At 32.1% G+C, this 14978-nt stretch overlaps 1 protein-coding gene across 2 annotated transcripts in view; it reads right to left on the reverse strand.

Annotated features, from left to right (window-relative positions):
* The window catches only part of CDH12 (cadherin 12), a 368770-nt gene that overhangs the window by 91828 nt on the left and 261964 nt on the right, over positions 1-14978 (reverse strand). For both annotated transcript variants that reach the window (XM_077115124.1, XM_077115123.1), the window contains one exon: positions 5512-5699. In XM_077115124.1, the coding sequence (XP_076971239.1) occupies positions 5512-5699 (188 nt within the window). The remainder of the gene's footprint in view (positions 1-5511; positions 5700-14978) is intronic.

The following is a 14978-nucleotide window of genomic DNA, read 5'->3' on the forward strand; positions in this document are numbered from 1 at the left end:
CAGGGCAATTTGGTAGGGTATGTATTAAAAAAAAAGGTAAAAACTAAAATTCAAGAATAAAAACCTGGCAACATAATATTTACAGATACAAAGAAAAATTCATTAATTTTCTTTGAAATTTTAAATATCTGAATGGCTGCCAATAACATTACTTTATACCTGATAAATTGAGATGCATGTTTGGCTTTATAAAATAAGTTATTCCAAATTTTATTTGCATTTTGTTCCTTAGTGTTATTCAAGAATTTACCACATGATGGTGCTATATTATCAAATCATTTAATGTGAACTTATCTCCTTGACAATAACTGCAAAAAGAAAGTGAGTTTTACTAGCTTACTGGTCATGAGTGAAAAACAAATATCCTAAAGCATCTTCAGAGATCTTAGCCAATTTCTTAATGGATTTTTGTGAAGAGTGAAGTATTTTACTTCTTATGATTTTAAGGAAACAAAGATAAATCAGCTTTGAGGCAGTGTGATGGTGACTCAGTGGCAGAATTTTCACCTGCCATGCTGGAGACACGGGTTTGATTCCCAGTGCCTACCCATGCAAAATAAATAAATAAATGAATAAATAAATGAATCAGCTTTGGATTCAAAGTGATCATAACTTTGTTAACCTGAAATGAAAGTGTGTTGCCAAGTAGCATCAAAATACTAAGGTAAATAGTTACTTAATATATTTAATTCCAACAAGTTGTATTTATTGTAGCAAATAAAAGGGGAAAATCACTTCACTATTCTTAATTTTTTCCTTAGTGATTTGTTGCTTATTAGTGGTTCTTAACAGGTATTTTTCTAAAAATGATAGAATTGTTTGAGAAATTATGCAGAATATTAATATGCTGAAGTATTCAGTCACTGCCTAACCGAAGTATTTATGCCACTATTTCAGTTTATTTCTTAGTCAGCAACAAGAAAATCACAGTGGTTCTATATTGATATTTGTATTTACAGTCTTTGAGCATTTTTTACTTGCATGAATTTCTATTTCTATTTCTACCCCATAGATACATGTTCTATTCTCATTTATCCAGTTAGAATGAAACTACTACTTAAAAACTCATATTGCATTGAGCTCTTCACTTATGAATGAAATTGTTCAATACAAAATACATAATTCTCTCACTGTAACTTTAGCCTAGCTTCTAGATTCCAAATGGGATACAAATTTTAAGAAGTTTTATTATCCTTATTTTTCAGTGCTTTTATTACTCTATTTAAAAATATGTAGGAAATGTATTTATGCTTTGCTCAGTGTAATATAAGGATAGAATAAGTGTAGTTTTATTTATTTAAAATAATATCTCATCCCTTAGAGAGATCTATAAAACTTTATAACGTTATTCTGAATTCAAAATGGCAAAGTGAAATGCTGTTTTGTCACAGTGTTCACAAAATGAATCAAGAATTTAAGTTTAAAAAATAAAAGAAATAAAAATTTATTTCTTCTTCTTTCTCAGCTCATATAAACTTGCCATCATTTTTACCCTCTTAGACCCTCTAAAAAAATAGAAAGATGAAAATGGGGAAAATAATGAAAAAGCATCAAGTAGAAGATTTTGAAGATAAAAAGTAAAAGAAAAAGTGCTTGGAGAACTAGCAATTTCATGTATTTTAAAACGAGTTAATTAAAAACTCTGAAGAGAAAGTTCATGCTTTACTTCTCCACTGCAGCTCAAATTCTGTTAGCCAAACTATTAAAGTAACTGGTGTTTAAAAGGCAATATGCATTGAAATGTAGAATGCATATATTAGGACTTTCTGAATGCATTCAGTACATTTAATAAAATTTCTGTATGAATTCAGTTTCACATCAAAACTCTTACATTGTAATTCTATGCTGAAATAATGAAGGGAAAAGTTAAAAAGTATTCATAAGACCATTATGGTATGGAAACACTATCTTGATGTGTATACATATAATTATTATTATCCATCTAATTATTCTAGAACTCCAACATATAAGAGCAAGATAATTTTCTGAAAACATACTGATTTGATGCAAGAATCATTCTATAGTATTGTCTTCGCCCCAAAAGAAGACTGGTTTAAAGAGCTACCGTTGTGTAAACTAATTGTTAAAACATCATTAGTTCTCTTCAACTGAATACTTTCTCATTAGTTTATTATATGAAAGCATACTGACATATTTAACCATATCAGATCTCTATGTGCATATGTGTGCATACACAATACAACAGTGTATAACACAGAGAGATAAATAGATGGATGGTTAGATAGATAGAAAAATAGACAGATAGATGAGATAGAGAAATAGAGCGATAGAGATATAGATTGGATAGAAAGACAGATGTGAGTGTGTGTGTGTGTGTGTGTGTGTGTGTGTGTGTGTGTGTACTTACAAAAACATTGTCACCTATAAACATATTTGTCAACTGGTTTACTCTGGAGGCTGACCAGGAACTTTAAAGTTTTAATATTAGACATGTTCTCCTGAGTTATCTTTTAAAGCTCTCTAGAGCAAGTTTTCAGATCGGTTTCTTTTCTGATATGACAACAAATTAGTAGGCAGTGATTGCCTCTGGTGGGTTCTCTTTTAGGTATTAAAAGAAGTTACAGCACTGGAAGTTAGATTCAGGTATTCTATCAAGTACTATCGATATTTAAATGCTTTGCAGTCATTTACCAAAGGGTCAGTATATTTATAAAGATCTGTGTTGTCTGTTTCTTTCAAATCTAGTAGGACTGTCATCATTTTACACTATCTTCATTGCTGCAATCATCATCTTCCATGTCTCCTTCATTTCCTTCTTGAATTAATTCTCTGGTCTTTTAACTGGTCCATTTCTACCTTTACCTCCTAGTCATTATTCTCCTCAGAGAAGCCAGTGTAATCCCTTGAAAAAGTAATTTATTTCTAAACCTACCATTGGCCTCCCCTTTCATGGTCCAAAGATATTGGCTTTATCTACCTACACAATCACTCCTTCTTCCCCTCTTTAATCTGCTCTCTGGGCAGGTCCCCTTCATTCACTGCAGTTCAGGTCCACTAATCTCTTTGCCTATTCAACTCACATATCAGAGCCTTTGCAATATCTGCTCACCCTTTCTGGAATACACACTTCCCAGACTCTACGTAGATCATCCTTCATTCCTTAAGGGCTCTGCTCAAATTTTGCCCTAATGGAGTCACCTTTTCTGACCACTTCATAAGATAACTGCCAACCCTTCTCTTCTCTCCACCTTGTTCTATATGCCCTTTGCCTACTCCGTGCTTTTTATGACGGAAATTATCACTGCTCATAGTGGTTTCAAATGTGTTTATTTATTTATCATCTAACTTCTCTAACTGAATGCAAGCTGCTCGAGTACAGAAAGCATGCTGGTTTTGCTGTTTTATATCCAGGACCCAGAGCAGAATGCTCCATTAATATCCATTGAAGGACAGTACGAATGCTAGTAAAGGAAATTGTGCTTTAGCTGATGAACTTCATGCCAGTAGAATGAACAACAATGACTGATCCATGTCAGGAGGAAAAAATGTATAATAATTTTCTTCAGAAATATTCTTTCTGGATTGATTATCTATATAATCTAAATCAATTTTAATAAAGGCGCTTCTTAACTTTATAAATCTCAATTTAATACAGTTAAGAAATTATTTAAAGATTAAGCAAAATAAGCACAACAAAATACACAATGTTTTACTATTCATGAATCTTTGATAAGCCAAAAAGGAAGATGCTTCTAATTGCTTTAGTGGTGATGTATAATGAATATTCATCAAAAGTTGAATTTATATAATTTGATCATTAGCTTTCAAAACTTAATACATTTAGTAATAATATAATAAGATCAAAGACTATTATTACTCCACTCCATTTTCAGTTTCAATAGAAAGATAGATAAGAATGCCATGCAGTTTTCCAGATTGAAACCTTGGCACCAGTTATTTATTGGCATGGATGGTGAGTATGTGTGTCTGTCTGTAAATATAAATACATAATTTTAATCAATATATAATATAAACATTTATAAGCCTAAATATATAGGGTATATATAGTACTGTTTTATACCTATAGCTTATTTATTTTTAATTTAATGCTTCAATTTTATGATCTAAGATATTTTTTCTCACATTTTTAAGAGAAATAAATATTTGCCATATTTGTTCCCTTTGAATCAAAATCTATAAACCATTTAAATTTGGTCAAATTTTTTCAAGACTTTTAAAGAAAAAAATTATGGGATGAACATTTTCATTGACTTCAAACAGAAGAGAAAAGAGAAAATGAGTAAATGAAAAAAAGAATAAAGTGAATAAGAACTTGACATATTTTCTCCCATTGTACTTTGAAAATTCAGCATAAATGCATCATTTTGTTGAATGGGGATCACATGGTGAAATTAAACTCTAAACTAAGCACAACATATGTATAATAGTGGGGGTAAATATATGATGAATATTTATGCTATGTTATGAATAATAAACATATTAAAAGTAAGTTTCTTTCTAAGATTAGTTTCATTACTATTAGTATTTCTTTGTCAAAATTCAGAGTTCCTGAGTAATTATGAGAAAATATCAAGCACTTAAGTGATATTAATGGACTGAACATGAAAATATTTCTTACAGATTAAAATGAAAATGGCTAAGATAATGTAGTTTTGGGTATGCATACTATATTTTTTTAAAAGAAGGGGAAAACTAAATTTAATATTTCACTTTTTTTGCCTCCATTTTTTTATTGAAAGTCCATAAAATTGGCCTCGTTGTGATGGAAATAATCTATCCACCTCAAAATAAAAGGTTCTGTCCTTTAATATATTTTCACACTCCTTCTTCATGCCACGACCCAAAGACATAATAATATGTGCTGAAGACAATTTCTTTTTTAAAAATTTCAGCTGACTTTGCTCTCCTCTTCTGCATGCATCCATTTAATATTATTAAAAGGCTTCTCTTCACATACGTTTCTCTTTTTTTCCCTGTTAATTCTTCTTTTTACCTTCTTTCATATAAACCCCTCATAACCATTATTCCCATTCTTTTTTTCTTTTTTTTGCCCGTCCTCCAGTGATTAGAATCTATTCACATCAGGATTCTTTTTCTGTGATACAACTGTCTCCAACTATGTGTGAATTTGATACTCAAATTCTCAGAAAAGTTATACAAGGGACACGACGAAGCCTGGTGGGGTTAGAGTTTACTTTTCGTTCTTGTTTTTAAGTTAATATTTGTCTACATTTACAACGATAAAAATTTAAATTATGAAGAAAATTAAACTACAAATTAACTCTGACAATAATTTTTTAAAAGTCCTAGTCAAATTAATAGGCATGGTCCTTAACAACGTAAACTACATCCCTGTTTGGTCAAAAAATAAAAGCGCGCATGGAAGTGAATAGTTCATAGTCACTTGGTCTATTTATTTTAGCTTAAAATATTTCTATTAGAAGGAAAATTAATATGACTTGTCATTTTTTATTTTTATTATTTATGTTCTTTAAGTATAGTCAACTATCCAAAAATTTGTCTATGTACCTTTTTCAATTTGATGACTCCTTCTTGTGTCTCCTCATCCGTGACAATGTCAAACAAATTTCCCCCATCTCCTGGCACAATATTGTATTCAATTTCTGCATTTTTTCCAAAATCAGGATCCACAGCTCTTATTCTTCCAATAGCTGAGCCAACGGGAGAAGACTCAGGAACTTTCAGATGGAAGATGCCTGACAAGACATACATAATTCACATCGACAGTGAGGTTAGTAATGTATGCAGTAAGATTATCAGACTTGACAGTCTCTAGAAAGTAAATTAAAGTAAGAGCATAGTAGGACAAAATGGAAAGGCAACTTGCTGTCAAGTTAAGGATTATGACTTGGAGTAATAACTTCACTTTTCACTTCAATATGCCTTACTCTAGAATTTCAATGAGGCTTTATATAGAGAGTCGACTTTACCAAATTCAAATTACTGTGACCTAATATTTTACATGCTAGCCACATCTAAATGTACAAAATCTCAACAGTGAGCCGGGGGAATGTCCATGAAATTAACAGGCACTGATTGAGCCTGTTGTAAAGAGACAGACAGACAGAAAAGTGAAAGATGATATTAGTAAATTAGATAGCTAGGTAGATGCATAATAGATAGATATCTATAAAACCTTACGCTTGTTTCCTAAAACTATTTATTTCAATAAGTATAAATAATTCAGCTAAAAATTGATTCTTTAAATAATTATCTGTGTATGAATCCACGGTAGATTTCAGTGTTTTGTATTGTAGATTAAGATTTAACTCACATCTAGTAAATTTTATTGGGCACTCCACTAGATACATGCTTGCATATTTTAAATCAGGATATAAAGTTCTTTCCCTCAAATCATTCGTATTTAAAAAGAGAGAAGTAAAGTGCTCATTATTACCACAAGATGGAGATCCTACACTAGTATATACTTGATACTAAATTTTTAAAAAACTAGAAAAATCTCTATCTAGAGAAAACACACTAGTAAATTGTAATATTCCACAAAAATGAAAATATAGATGTAGTTTATATGCTTAGAATTTTTAAAAAGTATCATATGAAGGAAAATGTATAGAAAATACTGTTTTACAGATAACTAACCAATGCAAAATGCTAATTGTTTAAGCAATGGTCTTATCAGATCAAAATAAAGAAAAGAAGAGAAAGGAAGGAAATGAAAATACAAAAAGAATATTAAGTGCAAAGTTTCAATTTTGATATTGAATTTCCAGTTGCAATTTCTGTTAACAGATTGTTTTCCCCTATAGGTGTGTTTGGGCATCTAATTTACATTTATTGAAAGTCTGTTAGGAAGTCTTATTGTCTGGAGAGTTTCATTCAACAAACCACATTACAATATTTTGATTATTTGTCTTAACGTGATATGAGAAAAATTAATCAATTGCCACTTGTGAAGATTCTGCCAAATCCTGTTGTTTTATTCTCGATTTTATATAGGTGTTATAGTTCTCTCACACTCAATACCAAAACTTGGTAATTTCATTATCCTTAGTGACAATGAGCTTACTATCATTCCCCTGCTCTACAAAAAAAGAACCCAAGATTTTCTGTTTAAATTCTGTTAAAATCAGGCTTACAGGCATCAAACAGACATCACTACAAAGGAGCATGCGTTTGGTCTCAAGAGAGCTAAATATTCATCTAAATATTGTCTGGTTCCATGAATAAGATAGAAGGTACATTTTACAGTGGTCCAAAATAATTATGTCCATAATTAATCATTTTAATTAATTAATCTACCTACATTCAAATGGGATATGAAGTTTTTCTATAAGAACACCTTTAAAAGATTAAACAAATAAATGAATACACATAGACAAAAAATGCCAAGTGGCAGAGATGGACTATTATATACACATTATGAAAGAATATTGGCTAAGAAAAATCCTATTAATTGATTCAACTGGCAACTTCTTATGGGACAATATTATGTTTCTTAAGGCTGTATTCCCTAAACATGTATTACAGTGGTTGATACAGTGAAATGGTCAATGGTTGCTGGGCTTAATGCAAGTCTGAAATTCATCAGAGCAAAGAGGTAAAACATTAAGTTATTTTTTACATAACTTGGATATATAAATGGATATAGACAAATGTTCAAGGGGTAACTATCTGATTTAAAATAGCCATCATTACTTTAGCAGAACCTCAGTGTTGATTTTACAACCTAATTGCTTTCTAGTTTAAGTGTTTCACAATAGATAGATCAAAACCGAAGGCTACATACATTTATCAAACAATATAGCTATGGAGTACTAACCACTAACTATAAAAATTGGAATTTCTGTTTTCACATTATATGTGGTGTGTGTGTGTGTAATCTGAATATACATTTTTTATATTTATAAATAATTTGAATATATATATTCGGATATACATTCACAATAATCAACTAGCATGGTATGTTCAATTGGAGCATCCTCAGCTTACATATTATGTTTATAAATTAGCTTTTTGTTTGAACAGCAAAAGCAAAACTTTTAAAAATCATGGACAGCAAGGGAAATTATATAGTCGGGGGCCATCTCTACAGGATCGCATTTAGTGGGTAAAGTGTTTTGTCAGAATTGAGAACCTATAAAATGAGATGGATTTTTAAACCACTGTAAAGGAAGCTGAAGGGCACCAACTAATGCAAATTATAGATGAAAGAGCCCCCTTTTTGCAAGACAATACGCTGAAATGCTAGTTTTATGTTTTATAAAAGATGATAAGCTTTTTATGTCCATAAGTTTTATGGAGATGATAAGCTATTCTTTATAGTTCTCTATCAATATATGTTAAATAGTAGCTTTTTAAAAGAGTGTCAGCATAAAGTATGTCCATAAATTTTATTATTATCCAATCGCATGGGAAAATTTGTGATAAACTGAGATAGTAACATTATCCAAAATAAATGTACTGAATAGCATTCCACTAATGTGCCTATACTAAGATACGATAGAAGTAAAAGAGTGATTCGCCACTTACATTTTGTTTGCATATATTGAAGTTCTAGTATATATATAACACAAATAAACAAAGAACAGGATTGCCTGTTCTTTTCATAGCACACATACTTTTTAGAAGGTACAAGACACATTCACTAAGACAAATATTTCCAAAGAAAATAGTGTAGTTCGTAATAAACTCTACAGAATATGGAACAATTCAGAAAGAGTATGCATTAGTCATGTCAAATTGTTTAGGTTCTGTCAATTTATTTCCAGTGACTTGATATTTTATCATTTCTAGAAACTCAACAGCATTAAAACTGAGGTCATTCAGATTAATTCAAAACCCTGGAGTAATCTTTAGCTATGCCAACGCCGAATCGCTTGTGATATACTATGCAATTACTCAGCCGTCCTCTTATAGGCACCCTACTGTTCACATACATGAAATTTCTTAATGGCACTACGTGCACAATACAGATTAAGAAATAAAACAACTGACAGGAAGCTGTGTTGTCAATAAAAATATATATTCATCAAAAGCACACACTCTGCTTAACAAAACGACCATTTTAGCATATTGAAAACGAAAAAATTTTGTGCATTGTACTTAGGTAGAAGTTTGGTAATTAAATTCTGTAACTTTTTACAGATAATCTTTCATATTAATTCTAGAAGCAAAAGTATCTGTTACTCAGCTATAGGCTGATGGGGTAGTCTGTCAGTAATTACAGCATTTGAAAACTTACACTTTGGCGGGGGGGTGGGGTCAGAATTCAAGAGTGTCTAAGGAGAAAATAAGTACTATGTTTCTTTGAAGAAATTTCCACATATTGGAAAGGACACCAAAAGGAGATTACACAAAAAATATAGAAATTAATATGCTAAAATTTACACAAATATGAAGATTATGGGACCTACATAAATAGTTGTGTATTAATTATACATTATATAATGATCATTCAGCAGTAAGAATAGTAAGTAAAAAAGATCACCTAAGTCATTGCAAATTAATTCTTGAAATAAATTTTATTTAATGTCTATTATGATAACTAGTATAAAGGTATTTTAAAACATTCAAAATGTAAATGCTAAAGCTTGCATAAAAATTACTTATATACTGCAAGCAACTAATTCATAAGTAATTAAAGTTTAAAAAATAACCAAAAATACTAGATATATTTGTGTAGAATATTAAGTAGGTATTTTAAGTTGATAAGAATGTTAAGTATTTTTACAAATTTAACAACATCTCTTTGAGACAACCTAAATAGACTATTAATTGAAGAACTATACTTACATTTAAAATTCAAAAAATAAACATATATTGTCACCAAACAGTTGATTCAGTGATTGAATCCATACATTTGATTATTCAAATAGTGTTTCTGAACGTTTTGTTTGTTAACATCTAATTTCATGGAAATATACTGTTGCTCTAGAAAAATAATATTTATTAAAAAAATTTGAGCAAATACAGCAGCATGCAAAATGATTCTCCCTTTTAATATACTAAAAAAAGAAAACAAAAGCAAACAACATATCTACATGAGTGAAAAGGACGTTTATAGAAATTGTGTATCTGCTAGGTCCACTCAGTAGACTTTGACTTTGGAAATAGTATTTACTACACCTGATCCATAATTTTAGGATGATGAAAACAATACCTACCTTGTGAAAATTTACTTATAGAATTGTGCTTGGCAGTTAATAATTATTATATATCATTGCTATTTCATTTGCAAAGAATATTCTGCAGATGAACTTTCATATGTATTATATTTCCCTGTAATAATGGCAATAGGCAGCAAGAAATTGCTAAAGAGGAGAGGAGAGGAAAGAAATGGAAGTATGAAAAGAATTCTGAGAAGTCATCTTAATTTTACCTTAAATGCTTTCATGCATCTTGAAAACTGGAGGTTACAGCAGTAAAAATACTTTGATTGTTGAAGAACATTATCTGCCCTCTATTTCCTAAAATGCCTGAAGCTATGGGCATTTTAATAAGCCTAAAATAAAGTAACAGAAATAAAGTCCACAAGGGAAAGCCGTTCTGATGACAAAGTTGGATTCAAACTGGATTTTAGTCAAGCCTACTAAAAATACAGTGAATCGAATCCCTCAGTGGTGACAGAGAAATTAACTGCTGCAAATTCTTAGAGTGGGCCTAGAATGAACAAATTTTTTGGAAATGTCTAGTATCTGTCACCAAGAACTTCATTGTATCCATTAAGATATTTCACCTTGTATAGGTTATAATTTCCAAGTTTAGATTTTATTAATTAAATGTATCAATGAATATGAATTGCCATGTACACAACACCCAACATGTTAATGGATTAAATTTTATAAATCTATGTAACAGTAACAATATTTCTTTCCTCCCGACAATGAGAAATTCATTCCTCTGAACTTTGTAGATCTGCACAGGCAAGTACAGCTCTAAAATTTAGTGCTAGCTATTGAATTGTACTTTCGAGATTTACCTTGGGAGGTAGATTCATTATTAAGTTTTCTGGTAACTCATTATTGACTTTTTATTCAACTAACCTCAATAGACTCTGCCATGCAATGTCGAAGGCAAAAAAAAAAAAAAAAAAAGAAACATCTATCCTTATATGGCCTTTAAGTCTAGTGGTGGTGATAGATGCGCATTTAATGATCACACAGAATAAAATTGCAAAGTATCATCAGTGCTATAGAATAAAACACAATTTCGTTCAACTTTTATGTCTTTCAAGCTGAGAATCTGAGTCAATGAGAAGATGTTGGGTCTGTGGAATGAGTTGGTAGAGAACATTTCAAATAGAGGAACCATGTGTCAAAGCAGACATGACTCTAATATCCTGCTTTCCTCGTATTTTTGTTTGTTTTCTTTTGTTCAGTTACTCCCACTGCGACCCATTATCTTTAATATCAGAAGTATTTCTAGTATAGTTATACATCTACATAAATCCATTCATAAGACCATTATCTCGTCCTTTCTTTTCTCCTCATCCAACTTAAACACAAAGTTTCTAATTCTGGTACCTTATTAATCTATGGCCTATGCATCTACTTGCTCAGATACTTTTGTCGCTGCAATCTAGCAAAAATTCGATCTTTGATAAAGATAAGTTTCCTCTTTCTCAGGAAAGATCTGTGGTTAACTGAGAAAAAAAACAAAAGAAATTTTGATCATTAACCTCAGTTTCACCTTCAACCCTGCCTGCTATTCAAACAGATTTGCAACAATCAAAAAATGACTTACTCTCCCCAAATAAACCTCTACTTCTCTTTAATATTTCCTCTCTCAGTCAGGGACCTTGTCTCCTATTTCAGAGAAAAAAAAATAATAGCATCATATCATGTAGGCGATGAAACAGTTTCCCAAACCTTCAGATATTCCTACATCAGTGTAGTTGCTAATTTGAACAAGCACAAAATACAAAAATATAATAAAAATATTATATTTTTCTTTGTCTTGTACTGCTCCTTTCACTTTCCTCCATGAGTATAAGTTTGGTAGTTTACTGGGTGAAAATTATAGTACGTCATTGATATTCCTGCTGACCCTTAAATAATAGATGGCCACTTTAATTCTCAAAGAATCTGTTTGGAAATTAAAAATCCCTAATATTAAATTAGTTGGTAATTCAATCCTTATTCATAATTAAAACTTCCCTTCTCTACTACTCTGTCTCCAAGCCAGTTAGGGCAACAGCAGGGGGTGGGGGGTTGATTTGTGATCAGGATGGTTTTCCTCTTCCCAATTTGTATTCAGCATCCACTTTCCATAGGTATTTTCACCCCTCCAGGAGAGGCAGCAAAGCTAGGGGTTTGGGGTTGTCCTTCCGTGAATGGGTGGCTTTTCTATATCTGAGATGGACTCTCTCGTGGCACTTTTGGAAGATTCTTGGAAGCTTCTCCTCCTGGAGAACCTATGATCTGGTCAACACCTCGCCTTTAGTAGAACATTCCCCTCAGGTCTGGATCTCCAGTGACCCATTCCACATACAGAAACACCTCTTCAGCAGGACTTAAAATGACTGTGGGTTGGTTCTCCTTCTGCTTGCACATTTGTTATACCTCGTTTTGTAGTCATGTAATTACTTTCTCAAACAAAGCTTTGTTGTCCTTCTCTTGACTTTTTCCCAGGATTCTTTAACTTTTTGAAGCATGGTAAGCCCTCAGTCTGTGCAAGTCACCATTTGCAGAAAAGTTATACTGGATATTATTACTGATCCTCACTAAAGAGAAAATTGTCCTCACTAGACCTGAGACGAGGGGCTATCCCTTACCTTTATTAGATAAGAGGGGCTTAGCTTGGATTTCTCCAATTAAATCCTTCACACAATGGCTTGCCTTCATTCTACATTCTTTTTATAGTTTTAATGTGACTGAGGAGTTCAAGAGGCTTTAATCTATCATGACATTCCCACCATAAATTTTGAATCTTGTTTTGGGACCATATTTTGCTATGCAATATCCATTGTATCTTAGTGCTCCTATGGAAGTTTCTATATTTATCTTTTATTATATCTATAAGCATTCTTTCCCAATCCTCTCATTTCAATTGAGGTAGTAATTTCAATGATTTTATCTCTGCAGGCTCTTAGTAAACTCCAGCTGTTTGTATATATTGTAATATTTATTTGTCTATCTTCTCTGCACTCTAGAATTTCTTCTCAATTGAGTTATTCCTATTAAGAAATAAATTGCTCATCCTGTTCACCTTACAAAATTTCCTCGTTTCAAAATCTATTCCAGCAACCCCCTTAATTTTTTCTCCCCTTCTAATAAAACTTCTTGAGGATAATCATTGTCATTAGTTTCCATTTATTTACACAATAACTTAAATTTGACTTCTGAACCCACCACTCTATCAATTATTCGTTTGTATGAAATTGCCAGTGACTTCTATGTCACTAACTTCAGTGACAACTTCTCAACATCATTCAAAACTCCATTATTTTATCCTTTCTGAAGCACATTTCCCCTTAATACATATGACACTCTACCAGTCTGGTTTTCTCCCACTTCACATCTTGCTTCTTCTCAGCTTCCTTTTTTGGTGTTCTGAAAAATTGGATCCAAATAAGTGATTCTAAAACATGGCTGCATATTGGTATAATATGAAAAGTTTAAAAAACGAAACAATTATTGAAGGCCAGAGCCCGTCTTGAGAAATTCTGAATTTAGATAAGAACGACAGTTTTTTTTTTTTTTTTTTTATTTCTCACCATTTCTAGGTTGCGGTCCTGCCTAAAACCATCATCCTAAGTCTATTTCTCTTTATATACCTTGTCCTTTTCCCTTTTGCAATTTCATACTTACCCATGCTGAAACTTCTTGAAATTTTAACTCTGCCTTATATATCATTTTTGAGCTTCATACTTGGCAAACCATTCTTATTCCATGATTTCATGTGGCTCTCTCAACTACATTGCAGCCTTGATATGTTCACAACTGAGCTCATAGACCTGCCCTGTCCACAGAGCAAAACCTCTTCTAATAATCACTGTCTCATGAACTAGAATTGCCAGGTCTCTAATTACACAAACTAAAATCTCTCTCCCTCATAGCAAATTCATGCCTAACTATTGCTGATTTCTTACCTGCTGTTTAAGGGGAACAGATATTCAATAATAGTAATAGACATAACTAGTGTAATGTTTTCTATTTTCCAGGCACTTTTCTAAGTACTTTCCCATTACTAACTTAAATTTACTATTATTAACTCGTTTTATCCCTATATTAAGGTGGATACTCTTATTATAATTCCTGGTCACTGATGTGTGGGGGAAGGAGTATAGGTTGAAGTTCTGATTTTGAGTGTTTGCAAGTATCCATAGTGTGAGAACCCCCACCATGGCTGATTTCAAGCTATGGACATGACATTATTAAACACAGAGCTGGGAAGAGATGCACACAATTGGGTCTCATAATCCAGCAGGGTCTGCTCCAGCACAGCATTCCATTAGTGTATAAATACAGAAATTGATGTGCAGACTACTAGCTACGTATAAGAGGTGAGATGACCCGATCAGAGACATCGCTGATCTAAAATACAGTATCTCATTTGGCCTCACCATTTCACTGGACTTGGTTTCACTGCCTGACATTCAGTCAATTACTGACAAAACTGGATGAACAAGTAAGCCCTTTCAAAAATTCAAATAATTCAAAAGTCTTCTTAATATTAGCTATACTAAGTACTACAAATTGCAATTACGGGTGGCTGAACAGGTGGGGTAGACTTGGAGTGTTTTTTCCGACAATGCATGAAAAGCAGAGTAATTGAAGACAGATCAAAGAGCATTAAGGGATATGAGTGTGGGATGGGGGGATGGGGTTCTAACTATACAGCGTCTTCTGCACAGAGAGAGGATGAGTTTTTAATTCTATTTCTGATCTTCCAATTCTCCCTTCCTTGTTACAGAGCTACGAACTGTCAAGACCAATTTGTGATGTTTACTACTATAGCTTTAGTAATTTGAAGATTTAATGCATACACATATGTATTACCTTAGAAAATGAATT

This window comes from Tamandua tetradactyla, chromosome 9, assembly GCF_023851605.1.
Source record: "Tamandua tetradactyla isolate mTamTet1 chromosome 9, mTamTet1.pri, whole genome shotgun sequence".
Classification (NCBI taxonomy): domain Eukaryota; kingdom Metazoa; phylum Chordata; class Mammalia; order Pilosa; family Myrmecophagidae; genus Tamandua; species Tamandua tetradactyla.